Below are 13,845 nucleotides of genomic sequence, written 5' to 3'. Positions count from 1 at the left end.
CGTGATTTTAGAAACGACCCGTCTACAAGCGAATACGACTGATCTCTGACATTGAAGTTGATTTAATATCCATGTTTCATGAAACCATGTATCACGAAACATACTCTAAAACTTGTTAAAAGTCCAAATTTGTTTTGTTAACGCGTTCGACCTTTCAAATATTCATTCAGTAAATGGCGACGGGTGTAATTTGATCAATGTCATTATGCCCTGTTCAATTTAAAAAGAATTGGTGCATTAACTTATAAACTTATATTATTAGCAAAATCAATGCATTGATAAACGTTTATTGAGAAATATTTACGAAATAAACCGTAGAGAAAATGATCTTTAAAAACAATAATCGAGAACTATTTCGCCATAAGCGAAACGACATTTAACGTCACCGGCGATCAAACTGCGCGTGAGGGGTTCCCACTGGTGACCGGGTAGCAAAAAGAAATTCCAAAAATGGGGTATTTTGAAAGAAAAAACAACAACAATTAATCTCCGAAAATAAGCATAAAAGAAACAGAACATTTGGTAATTGCAGCGTAAGATCGTATTTTACTTTACTCGTGATAATAGATGAACCACACTTTTTCGTGTTGCATCGCCACTTGTGGAAATATATTTTTTATGACATTTGTGAAATAAAATACGAAGAATGAATATGAAATTAGATATTATAGAAAAACAAATCAATCAAAACTGAAGCGAGAAAGTCACACAGTGACAATTTACATGGAAAACAATACACGGCTCAAAATACTGTGAAAATGGCGAATGTATTCTTGATCTAAAAATTTGGAAAGTACCTTGATATATTGTCGAAATACCTGCGTGTTTCTTTTATACATCTTCGTTTTAGCAACCATGAATGTTGAAGTTGGTATATTGAGAAAAAAACGGTACCATAAGTCAATTTAACGTGTATAAGTTGTCCTCTAAAATATAATGGTTATAAATGCACTTTTTACCAATTTGTCTTCTTTTCAGTACTATTAGAAATAAGAAATACCAAGTCGTTTTTAAACAATACCTTAATCAAAAGTATAGAGACAAGCCCAGTATTAAATCATTAAACAATGACTTAGTTTCCAAACATTAGAGAACATTTAATATTGAAGAACCCGGATACGTTCAGATTTGTATTAAATTTTAGGTTATTTACTTTAGCCGAAATTGTTCTTGTGTGCAACTCTATTTACTTCAGCTATTAAATTGATTTATTAAATGTTAAAATTCATGTTTGTCTGTTGCATTTTCATCATGTTTTGGTGAAAATGGGAGTTGAGTCAAATTTATTTTAGAAATAATAGTTAAGTTATCTATGGAAATTCCGTTTGCAATTTGAAGGAAGAGTAACCCGTCAATTTGAATTCCATTTTGTATCAAAATGATTTACACTATCCAATCAACGATAATTTGTAGCCCCTGGATGACATATTTTTAAATAAGAAGTATATTCAGTAAAACAGTGAAAATAGTGATTTAATTTACCGGTTACAAGAATGCAAATCTCTTTCTTCAAGTGTAAGCAATCACACCAAAAACAAAATGGTTATTGACTGAATGTCAAGCGCATGTTTTCACCTGTCTGGGGAATCATACAATAGGAAAATCTCAAACGAATGCGACATGACCAACGAAATTATTTTAATGCGAAATTAGGGGAATCTTATAACATGGAAATGACAAAACAGAGAATACGAGTATGTGTGAAATCAAAGCGAATATGATATGAACAGCTAGATCACATAAATGCGAAAGTAGGGGAATTTTATAATATGGATATGACAAAACAGAGAATTCGAGTATGTGAGAAATCAAAACGAATATGATATGAACAGCTAGATCACATAAATGCGAAAGTAGGGGAATCTTATAACAAGGATATGACAAAACAGAGAATTCGAGTACGTGCTAAATTAAAACGAATATGATATCAACAGCGAAATCACTTAAATGCGAAGGTAGGGGAATCTTATGGAACATGGAAATGACCAAACAGAGAATTCTAGTACGTGCAAAATTAAAACAAATATGATATGAACAGCGAAATCACATAAATGCGAAATATTGAAATCTCAAACGAATAGCATAAATCACGTTGATGCAAAATCAGAGATTTATTTAAAATATGGAAATTACAAATGTATATTACACGAAGAGCGAAATCACATAATTGCGAAATCAAGCGATTCTTGAAATCTGAAAATCCCAAACGAAAACGACATAATAGCGAAAACACGTTAAATGCGAACTCAAGGGAATCATAAGATATTGAAAACACAAAAAAGTATGACATGATCAGCGAAATCACTTAAATGCGAAATGACGGGAATCTTACAATATGGAAATCACAAAGGAATATGACATGAACAGCGAAATCACTTAAATGCGAAATGACGGGAATCTAACAATATTGAAATCACAAAGGAATATGACATGAACAGCGATATCACGGTAATGCAAAATGACGGGAATCTTACAATATTGAAATCACAAAGGAATATGACATGAACAGCGAAATCACTTAAATGCGAAATGACGGGAATCTTACAATATGGAAATCACAAAGGAATATGACAAGAACAGCGATATCACGGTGATGCAAAATGACGGGAACTTTACAATATGGAAATCATATAGGAATATGACATGAACAGCGAAATCACGTTTATGCAAAATCAGGAAAATCTTAAAATACGGAAATCTTGAACGAATATGATATGAAAAGCGAATTCAAAAAGAAAAACGAGCTGGTTTTACTATAAGAACTTATCGAATCAGAGACAAATATCCTTAAAAATTGCGTTTTCGTTTTGTCAACCTTCAGTCTAAAAACACACCTTTACTTCTTGTCACAGTTAAGTCGTAATGATTTAATATTAGTTACAATTTCAATATTTATATGAAAAAACAACAGCAACAAGTCCAGTAATAATTTAAAACTCCGTATACTTAAACTTTCTAATTAAAGGAAGTCATTATTTTTCGCATCAATTATTTACTAGATTTTAATCTCAATTAGCATTCCACTAACTTTGATAATTATCTAATAATTATATTATTTCATAATAAATGTGACATGTCCGTTATCCGGACAGTAATCATCTGTTCAATTATACGTTCATATTTATTAATTTGATGTTTATTGCTATTGTTGTTCAGTGTTTTAAGTAAGTAAATATTTAATACTAAGTGAAATTTGCCTCGAATGGTATATAACGTTTCAAACACTAATACATCATTACCCGGCCCAGTGGACCTAAACGACAATTATTTGAACAAATTCTTAGCCGTTGAAACGGACATGTTTGCGAATAGTCAAAATACATAATGTAAAGTCTTCATGATTTAGGAACGCGGACATAGCAAATATGTTACATAACATCTTCAAATTGACAGAGATTATTACATATTTTCATCCGGCGGGGAACACAATTTTGACTTGATGTCTGTGAAGTTGTTTAACGTTAATTCTTAACGACTGAGCGTTGTACTTGTTGAATGAAGGCCGACATGCGATTTCCTATTCAAACATTCTTTATTTTTTTATGTACAATATTTCTTCATGTTTTAATTATACTAAGAATATAATTATTTCACAGCTTACAATTGTGTTTCAAAACAATAGTTCCTGATCTCTCTGAAGCATGTAGATTGTACATAAAATGCATGTTTAATTACTAAAAATATATGGGTTACTTGTTGGAAATGCATGTATGTATACACGGTGCTTATATCAATGCAGATAGATGTATCGCTACAAACCTGCAAAGCTATCTGGCCAAGATATCGAAAACATTGGACAAAACACTCGCTATAAATGTCAAAATTCCTCTTTGACTGAGAAAAGCAAAATGTAGGCAAAAGGAAATAAATGTCAATTATCAAACCATCGTTGTCAGACACACTACGGGAATAGGAGAAAAAACACTTTTCAAAGTCCATATTAATTGAAAATTGTTCTTACTGGGTGATCATGATTGATATAAAATACAAACATCACGTGTAAAATTTCACCATTATCGTTTTAAACTCCATTACCTCATACATTACTTCGCCGACTTCGTACCACTTTTTCCAGTCGCCTTCAAATATGACGTTGTGAAACAACTATTATAAATACATCAGAAAACCAGACCAGTGGACCTATACCACTCATTTAAACACATTCATAGTAAATAGACACACAATTTATTACTTTTATTGTCTTGAAAACTAAGTTATATTTAAAACATAAAAATGCATAAATGTGATAAGGTATGCCTAGGAATTGAATTACATGATAATGGCAATATATATAGATAGGTACACTTATTATTATTTGTGCATTCCATTTTGTGGGACATCCTTCATTTCTATAAGTATTATCTTTTTCCTCGTAGGCCAATTATTTTTTCCCTCCATTCGTTTCTCTTTTTCTTTGAATTTATAACTGAATCAACGGATGTAACAGACGTTTTCAAATAACACTTGCCTTACGTCTATTTTTTTTAAAAAAAAGCCGAGCAAAGTCACGCTAAACATAAATAGTTTAGGCAGGTTCAAAGTACAGGGTCTAACAGACTTTGTTACCTGTTCCCCGATGTCGGTTCGGAGGTTCATTCAAACTATTAATTTATAGATAGCTTAATATTGTAGGTAGTAGTATTTGTCAGCCATCGTTCCTTCAATTATTGATTTCCGATCAATTCTTCATATAGACTGGGGGTATGATAGGTCTCATAGGCTGGGAGTATGATAGATCTCAGATAAAGATAATGTTCGACAATCATCTTAAGTTCATTTGAGACTACTAATGTTTAGCTGTTAAATGCGCAATATTGTTTTGTACCGTTTGCAGTTACGTCCCTTAGTTGTAAATTAACTATTTTATTATAATAATCACAAAGTTGAGACACCATGACTATTTATCATCAGTAATTACCGTGTGAGTGTAAACGGTTGACAGTATAGACAATATACAGGTTAGGTTATATAACTTATTATATATATGAAAATCGTTCTGTCTAAAGTCGCATATTTGTTTTGTTTTCGTATAACATGTTTCGTATAATATGTTTTGCCATGTTAATGCATACGCTATAACTTATTCTTTTAGACTAAAACGCTAGTCGTTTATCGATCTTACTTGTTTTTCAAACAATAACATGATTGACCTTGTTATCTTTTACCCTTTAAACAATGTTAGCCGCTTAATTCCCAGAGTCAAAACTAAGAAAATTATATTTTAATTATCCACTCTGACTCTGATAAATAAGATAAAAAGGAATTCGCAATGTATTCGTTTAGTAAAGCAGATCATTGTTGTAAAAAATCCAATATGCAATCAGCCAATGACATGTAAGAAATGACAATATTACACTTTACCTACACTGTGATAACGATTGATAATTGAGACGGTTGGCGAGATCAATATCAATTTTCACTTTTGGTGTTAAATGCACTTGAAATGTGTTTACCTTAAAATAAAAAGATACTCATCAAACAATATGAGTTTTATGACCAAATATTTTTTTACCGTTATGGTCCGACGGATGTCTCCATATAGAGAAACAGTAATCAACATAAAGCATGATGTATGAATTACAAGAACCAATTAAATTGCATATCGTGTGTTAGAAAGAAAGATAATCTTTTAAGAAGCGATAACATCTTGGTCATTATCTGACACATAAAGTTTGTCTTAACATTCCATGTGAGCATATTTTCACTATAAATGCCGGGTTTATTTGGTACCTCTACATTTTGTATAAATGCATTCAAGATCTTTAGCATTCACTGCGGATCACGTTCTAGTCTGTTTTTTGTTTATTCCCCGTCGAATGGCGAAGGGGATATAGTAGTATGGTAGTCGAGTCTGCGTACATGTGTACTTGTGTGTCAGTCACACTTTTGTCCGGAGCATGTCTTCATACATTTTGAGGTATAGACTTCAAACTTCATATACATAATTTGTGAGAAATGCAGTGCAGATGACCTTTAACTATATCCTTGGTATTTATTTAGTAATTATTCTTTGTTTATTTTTATACTTACATTTTTTTGCCCAAAGCATAGCCTTAAAATTGTTTGAAGTATTGCTTTTAAACTTCATAAACATACATATCGTATTCAGGAGGAGTGTAATGCACATAATTGTAATCTTTTTTTGATTTTGTTTAGATTAATTGCCCTTACTTCATTTTACATAAAATAGTGATTATTCACCAAAATTGTTCAAATAATGCTCCTGGGTTCATATCTGTAGAACAATTTCGATAAAATATCATCTCTGAAAACGCATAGCCCAGACCTTTGATATTTTGTACGTAGCCCCTTGTAATGGTTCTTCAACAAATTTGTACAAATAATGCTCCTGTGGTCAAAGCTTGCCCTGCTCCTGGGGACTCAATTTTTCTATATCACCTTTACAGTAAAATATTTGAAAATCTTCTCCTCTGAAACTGCAAGGCGCAGACTCGTAATATCATTTATGAATCCTCATGTAGTGGTCCTTTACAAAGATTGTTCCTTGGGTCAAACATGGGTCTTACCTCTCAACAAAATGGAAACTGATTAAAAAACTCGTTTAAAATAAGCAACATGTTTAATTTTATAGAATAAGACAGAGATAACAAAAAAGTGTCGTCTATCAGGAACATTTATTTGGGATTTGAGATTACAATTGTTCTGAAGTGAGCGATTTATTGCTACAGTACTGTAATTTCTGTGAAATTTACTGAGTTTGGCACGTGAATTTGTTCTTTAAATGAGTGTACATTATCAATTTTATCAGACTTTTTTTAGATCAACTTTCTCAATGTTTAATTTCATTCGAAAATATTCAGTCCTTCTCAATTTACTTAAGACAAACCTCCATTTCCGGGCGATAAGGGATCTAACCAGTAATGCTATAACAAAGACAGTGAATACGTGTATGAATAACTTTTGAAACCACGGACAGAAATCTATCAAAATTGCAGGATTGAAATTTGGACAACAACTAAGCATTTCGATGAATCAAAATGGAGTTCCGACAAAAGAAAAGAATCGTGTAGCATAATCCTATAAATTAAAATCAGAAACTGACTGTCCCTACTACTCTATATTGTATTGGCTATTGATTTTTTAGCGTATTTATTTATTCGGCGAATTTGCATTGCGTAAAGTAGAATTTCGATTATAATTTATTTTGTTCCAACTTATTCATATAGAAAATTCGTTCTTGAGTTTTATTTGTTCATTGGGAACGAAAAACTTATAAATGTATCCACCACGTTGGAGACTTTTTCAAAGGCGAAGTTGATACTGTTCTGTATTTGAAAGGGGAAATAGCAGCCTGTGACTGCTCTTGTTGGTATATTTAAGGGTCCCATTAATTATAAAGCATACTTATAATATGATCAAATATATATGTTCTGTGTACAACTGAAGTGTTGTACAACTACAAATTCTGATTCGAAATCGTTTGAGGATATTAAATATAAACCCTATTTTATTGTTAAAATGTATGTAACCGAACATATTTTGTAGTTGAATAAGATTGTAGATTTGAAATGTATCACTATCATGAACATTTATTTTAATACTTATTTTATTGCACATCATGCAGGTACAAATAGTTTTGACGCCATTTGGGCCATTCATGCTGCATTTTATTGTTAAAATACATTTATAAAACCGAATGCACCCTGCAGTAGATTGTATGTGGACGGATATTTTAAGAACAGTTTGTAAATGCAAATCATACATGTTCAAATTCTTAAATTATTTAACTTAAGTACGACCAGAGATTGCAGTCACACATTTTTAAAAGGTGAATTCTGTCACATGAGCCGATTCTTGAGCAATGTTTCAGAAGCATATTTCTCCCAAAGAACTTGACGAAAAAGGCTTTCAAATCAAAACTTATTAATTGCATATTAATGTTATGTCAAATAATGAATATAATCTTTAAACATATAGACATTTTTTAATGTGCAGGATACTTTGATAATTTGTTTTTAAATTTTTTTCGGTATTTGATCCTGGTGGCCTTATGTCAGAACAAATTCCATGTGCAATTAATGCTTGAGATAAAAGCACATACAACGTATATAGTTTATAAAAAAACAGTATTGGTTTTTCTGGTCCAGTCAAATTAGCCTTACTACATATTAATTTAATATCACTATTGAATAAAATGATATAAGTATTTTCTATCCTAGGTTATTGTTTAACTTGTGATAAAACAATGAACCATGTTTTGAAGACTTTTTGATGTATAGCAATTTTACTGGGCTTTTTAATAAAAACATTGGCGTCCTACTAGTCTTTTACTGGTCATATTTGTCTATTTCTATTTTTAATGTATAAGAAAAATAGGAATAAAAACATTTATACTTAAATAAATACAATAAATGTATTTATTAGCAAATGTATTCAAATTAAAATGTCTAAATAGTGTTACATTACAACAAAATTGTGTTACTATGTAACATCTGAATAATGAAGTGTTTGTTTTAGATACAAGTCATAAACTGATAAGAACTATTAGTTTACGCTTTTCAGAAACTCCTTTTTAAATGATGGACGATAAGTTATTTCCTCATTCGTTGTTCCTTTTTCGAATAAGGAATAGAGAACTAGTTTCTTTTTCCTTATTCAAAATGCATAATTGTAGATATGCATAAAATCACTTCTTTGTAATGTGTTTCGTATTTTCATTATAGTTAAGCAACTTTGTTAATAAACTAATGCACGAAAATAGAAAAAAAAAATAGAATAAGGAATAAGGAACTAATTCCCTATTCCTTATTCAAACTCGAATAAGGAAAAGAAACGGTGAATTTTCAACGTTTTAAGTATACATTTTTTGATCAAATAACTATGCAGAAGTGGTCTACATAAAAAGTTTGCAGAAATGCATTGTCTATTCAAGAGAGTTTTAGTACTTAAAGTGCAACTTGCAAGAACGGGGTCCGTATATCCATCCGCATTCATCACCATGAAGTTCGAAAACCCCGTCATAGAAAAAGCCTTAAAAATGTGACACAACCTATATATGTCTAAGTCTAGACTTGCTAAAGATGCACTCTCAAAGCATTAAAAACTGTAATCTTTGGCGGTTTTTTTAGCAATTAAGACCCGTTTTGGAACTTGGTCAGTCCTGATTTTGGCTTCAACATGTTCTTTAAGAAGTACATCGAATTGCCTGGGTCACCGCTGGGTCAATAAGCTGGGGGATATTGTACCATAGGATGACTTTTGGACAGTGTCTGCCACTTCTTCCATTACATATCTCTGCATAAGATGATCACCATTTGACCTACATTCATTTATTTTAGGTTAAAAACAAAAATGACAAAACAATCATATCAATATAATTTATGTGTAAATCTGAAAAATGCCGGTTGTGACTGAATTGTATTGCATTCTGTGTCAGAAAGGTCCACAATGTCAACATTTCAAAAACAAGTTCATAAGCCGTATCAGCTTCAGATAACTTGTATCTATTAGTACTTAGTAACTTTCGTTGGCTGCACATGTTTTTTTTAAATTAACAAACCGATACTCTGCATGATTGAACTAAAAAATAACTAATGACATCAATGTTGACATTTTTCATTTTCCGCCATTTTGCTTCTGGTACAAATTTATTTTGCATTTTTAGCAATGTATAACAACCAGTGGTCAATAATATGATTATTTTCGTAATGGTTTAAATGAATAAATATGAAAACCATGAACTGACCTTCGTTTTATACTATACATACCGCCAGATTCTCGTGTTTAAAGTCAATAATCACGCGTAAGCCTTTTGACCTAAATGTTTATCTTGCGAGGAGTTGAAGTCATGAGCAATCTTTAACAAAGGGCCATCACAACAACGAAAAGAAAATGGGAATTAATTTGTTAAAACCATAAAGGTCAAATACAACTCTTTGTAAAATATAAACAAATGGACAGTTTAGCAAAAGATAGAAAACGCTTAAAAATATTTGTCTATTGGAAATAAAATTTAAGTGTGTGACGTCAGGTTTGAAGTTGATTTTCTCTAAACGAGGTTACCTCATTTGGACCCAAAATCTCAGAGTGCGTCACATTACTATCAATTTACATATTATTTTGTTTGGAATAATAGTTATTTTGGAACAGCCACACCCCGAGTGCTTTAAGGCGATAACACCTACTTTTTGTGTCGCTTGCGAAGCATTGCAGAAACAAAGGGATTACTTTGTATGGCCTCGTCATTCGAGTCCTTGTCACACTTTCGTTTACGTCCATTGCATTTGAGCGACTTCTTGTTAAGTCTTAACGGGACTATTTTCAGAATTACACAAGGGACCGTATCTAATATTACACAAAACCATATTAAAAAAATGCACAAGCGACCGCATTTGATATTGCACAAGCGACCGCATTAAATATTGCACAAGCGACCGCATTTGATATTGCACAAGCGACCGCATTTGATATTGCACAAGCGACCGCATTTGATATTGCACAAGCGGCCGTATCCAGTTTTACACAATGGATCATTTTTAAAATGACACAAGGTAATTGAAATCAATTTGACACAGGAGACCTTTTTCAATATTACATAGAAACTGTTTTCAGTATTACATACAATACTATTTTGAATATTAAACACTATACCAAATACAGTATTACACCAGAGACCGTATTAAATATTATACGAGGTATCGTATTCAATCTTACATAAGGGATCATATTCAGTTTAAGAAAAGAGGACATATTAACTAATAATACACGATCTCTACATAACTCATTTTCATTTTCGTTTAACAATAGTCACATTTTCTATAAACTTCGCTGCTTTCACATATCCACTTTAATTACTGTTGTTTTCAGGGAGGAAACTGAAGAATACGAGAGGTATCTGCGAAAGAAATTTCGAAAAGAATTGGAAAAGGTCGCGGTACAAAAATGTGCTTCTGATGACGATGCAAAAGGTATACTCGATCATATTTACATGCATTCGAGTAACGAATGGCAGGGTGCGTTTCTGTCACTGAACATTAACCTGAACAGGTACGCGTTTCAAATTGCGCAAGTATTCCGAATCTTTGGAAGATTAATAGAAGAACATCTGAGGCACAAAAAAGAGCAACACGTGGAGATCACATTAATTGCACATGGACGAATAAATCTGCATGCTCTTGTTCCGAGTCAGATATACTATCTTACAAATGTACTGAAATCGGTCACGTGTTTTTCGCCCTGGGGTTGCGCGGTAGATGCAAATGTCGTTTACGGTATCGCTACAAACACGATACGTATCACCAACTTGAAATATTCTGGTCCCGTTATACCCGGGTTACCAGGTGCCTTCAATGTCCTACCGGAAAGAATGGATCTAACGCCAAACGTGATTTTCTCACCCGTTGTGCACGGGGAAGGCGCCCATCAGGCTTTGTTACAACTCATCGCCCTTCTTCAGAGCCCTGCCGATGGCTTGGTCATACCGTACTTCACTGGTGTTGGAAACGACTTGCTGCCATTTCCTGAGATTCCTCTTTGGGTTTGCAGCAACGTTGTAGCGATTTGCGGTTTCTTACTGAACGTCACAGTGAGTCTGAGGGTCGCCGCATGCCTTTCCCCCGAGAATGCCGGAGCCATTACTAGTTTCCTCGGAACTGATGGGTGTGACTCGCGCCTTACGCAGTACTGTCAAGTACCCATGAATAGGACACCGCCGATAGCTATGACAAATTTGATTACATCACCACAGAATGATATTCAGCAATTGGAAGAAATACGGGGACATTTATTTCTCTAATTCAAAACGTTACACATTTTATCGAATTACTTAACAGTCGCGATATTTTTTTAAATGTTTTTAGAATTACAAATGCTTACCTTGTCTTGTAATAGACTGTTTTGAGGATTCTTTCTTCAAATTTGATATCCATATATTTTCGATTTGTTAAATAATAGTTTGCATTGATTGACTGAACATATGATATGACAGTTTCTTTTTTATTATAAATTGCAAATATTGTATTTATAATATCTGACGAAAATGTGAAGTAAATAACTGTTATGACCGCTGAGCTGTCTGTGCGATTAATGTGATGTCGAAGAGACGAATGGGTTGACAAAAACTCAGTTGTAATCACGTTGAGTAGACAAATATCATATGGATTGATTTGTTTGATATTTGAATGTTTATCTTTTCAAGTTCAAAGAAATCTACGTCAACGTGGTAAAACTTTTATTCTGGCTGCAACTCAATAACCGTTCAGGATACGTATTACGTATGTTACCAGAAGCAACGTTCACCTGTGTGGCAATACCAATACAACTGACGTCAATGCTTTTTTGTTTCCTCCTTAATATTTGCCTGATATTAAGGTTTGCGTCAACCTACGGTCTTCTTATAAATGTGTTATCATTGAAACCGTTATTCTGAGTATCATCCATGCGTCATACATAAAGGGCGGTTGGTTTATTTTTGTTTAACAAATAGCCAGTTCGACATGTAACAACATATCGTCACCTTAGTGCAATAACTCAATACCTGCATAAAGAAATAGAAGCAGATATTGCGTTCTTGCACTAAGGTGACGATATGTTATTACTTGTATCGTTTTCCTTCTTCTTACTTTGATCTCTTGAATTGCAGGCGTAAGAACTGATTCTAAGGGCGGATTAATTCATTTATAGTCGTTGTCTTTATTATTATTATTATTATTATTATTATTATTATTATTATTATTATTATTATTATTATTATTATTATTTGTTTTATTTACACTTTATTGCCTTTAATTTAATACTGGCTCTGATATAACTTGTAAGTTATCATAAATGAGGGTGTTGGGACAAGTCTGAGACTTGGTACTTAAACAATGTTGTAATAATTGAGTGGTGTTGGGACAAGTTGGAGACTTGGTACTTAAACAGTGTTAGGTTGTGTAACAATTAACAAGGTTACCCCCCACCCTCCCAAGTGAACTATGTTTCGCCTACTGTCTGTGTTGAAATGTAACGATGTGTGTTTGTCCTTGAGCTAGGTTACCTCCCACCCTCCCAAGTGAACTATGTTTCGCCTACTGTCTGTGTTGAAGTGTAACGATGTGTGTTTGTCCTTGAGCTAGGTTACCTCCCACCCTCCCAAGTGAACTATGTTTCGCTTACTGTCTGTGTTGAAGTGTAACGATGTGTGTTTGTCCTTGATCTTGTTTACCTCCCGACATCCCCAGTGAAATATGTTCAGCTTACTGTCTGTAGTGTATTATGAGGTTGCGTGTTTCACGTGCTAGGCCTTAAACCTAGTGCCTCTAATGGTGTTTTCGTTCATAGTTATGCTTCTTGGCTTGGGATTGCACTGCGGTTTCCATCGTATTGTTCATGTATCAATATTTAAGCAATAAGTGACATTGTGTATTCTTTGTTTTAGTATTAGTAATTTATGAAAAGTAAAGGAATAGCAAAAACGATCTGTGCATATTTATACCACCGACATAAAAGGCGCTTACTCTTATTTGCTATTAGTGTATACTACAATAGTTTGCATGTTCATGTATTATTTGTAGTTCCTGACTTTTTCAATAAAACAATAAACTATACCCGTAAGAAAGGTGTTCGTCGGTATTATCGAACAGTTTCTTAGAACTTATTTTACGCAAACGCATTAATAGCTCATATACAAGATGCCAAGACCTGTATACGCATTGACGAATCTTTGTTTTAATTAATTTAATTAATTGCTGTACTACATTGATAATATCTGGCGACTTCTTTCTAAATGACACGACCATATGATGGATGAATTATAGCCGACTTATCTGTAGTTTTATTTGTATCCATATGAGGCAAGGCGCCCAAAAACCGATTTTTACCCGCATCGAATTCTTGCTTAGTATT

The 13,845-nt window shown here is 33.0% G+C and overlaps 1 protein-coding gene across 1 annotated transcript; it reads left to right on the top strand.

Annotated features, from left to right (window-relative positions):
- The first annotated feature begins 4,845 nt into the window (after positions 1-4,845).
- LOC128221991 (uncharacterized) lies at positions 4,846-13,558 on the top strand. Its single transcript, XM_052930720.1, has 2 exons — positions 4,846-4,958; positions 10,828-13,558. Exon 2 carries the CDS (start codon positions 10,949-10,951, stop codon positions 11,753-11,755), a length of 807 nt encoding a protein of 268 aa, XP_052786680.1. The 5' UTR covers positions 4,846-4,958; positions 10,828-10,948; the 3' UTR covers positions 11,756-13,558.
- Positions 13,559-13,845: the final 287 nt, after the last annotated feature.

This window comes from Mya arenaria, chromosome 16, assembly GCF_026914265.1.
Source record: "Mya arenaria isolate MELC-2E11 chromosome 16, ASM2691426v1".
Classification (NCBI taxonomy): Eukaryota; Metazoa; Mollusca; class Bivalvia; order Myida; family Myidae; genus Mya; species Mya arenaria.
The sequence above is the reverse complement of the archived record's forward strand: the minus strand, read 5'-3'. Positions and strand labels throughout refer to the sequence as shown.

What these genes read in the sequence shown, in the direction of transcription:
- LOC128221991 (XM_052930720.1), top strand. Translation starts at nt 10,949, where the DNA reads ATGCATTCGAGTAACGAATGGCAGGGTGCGTTTCTGTCACTGAACATT.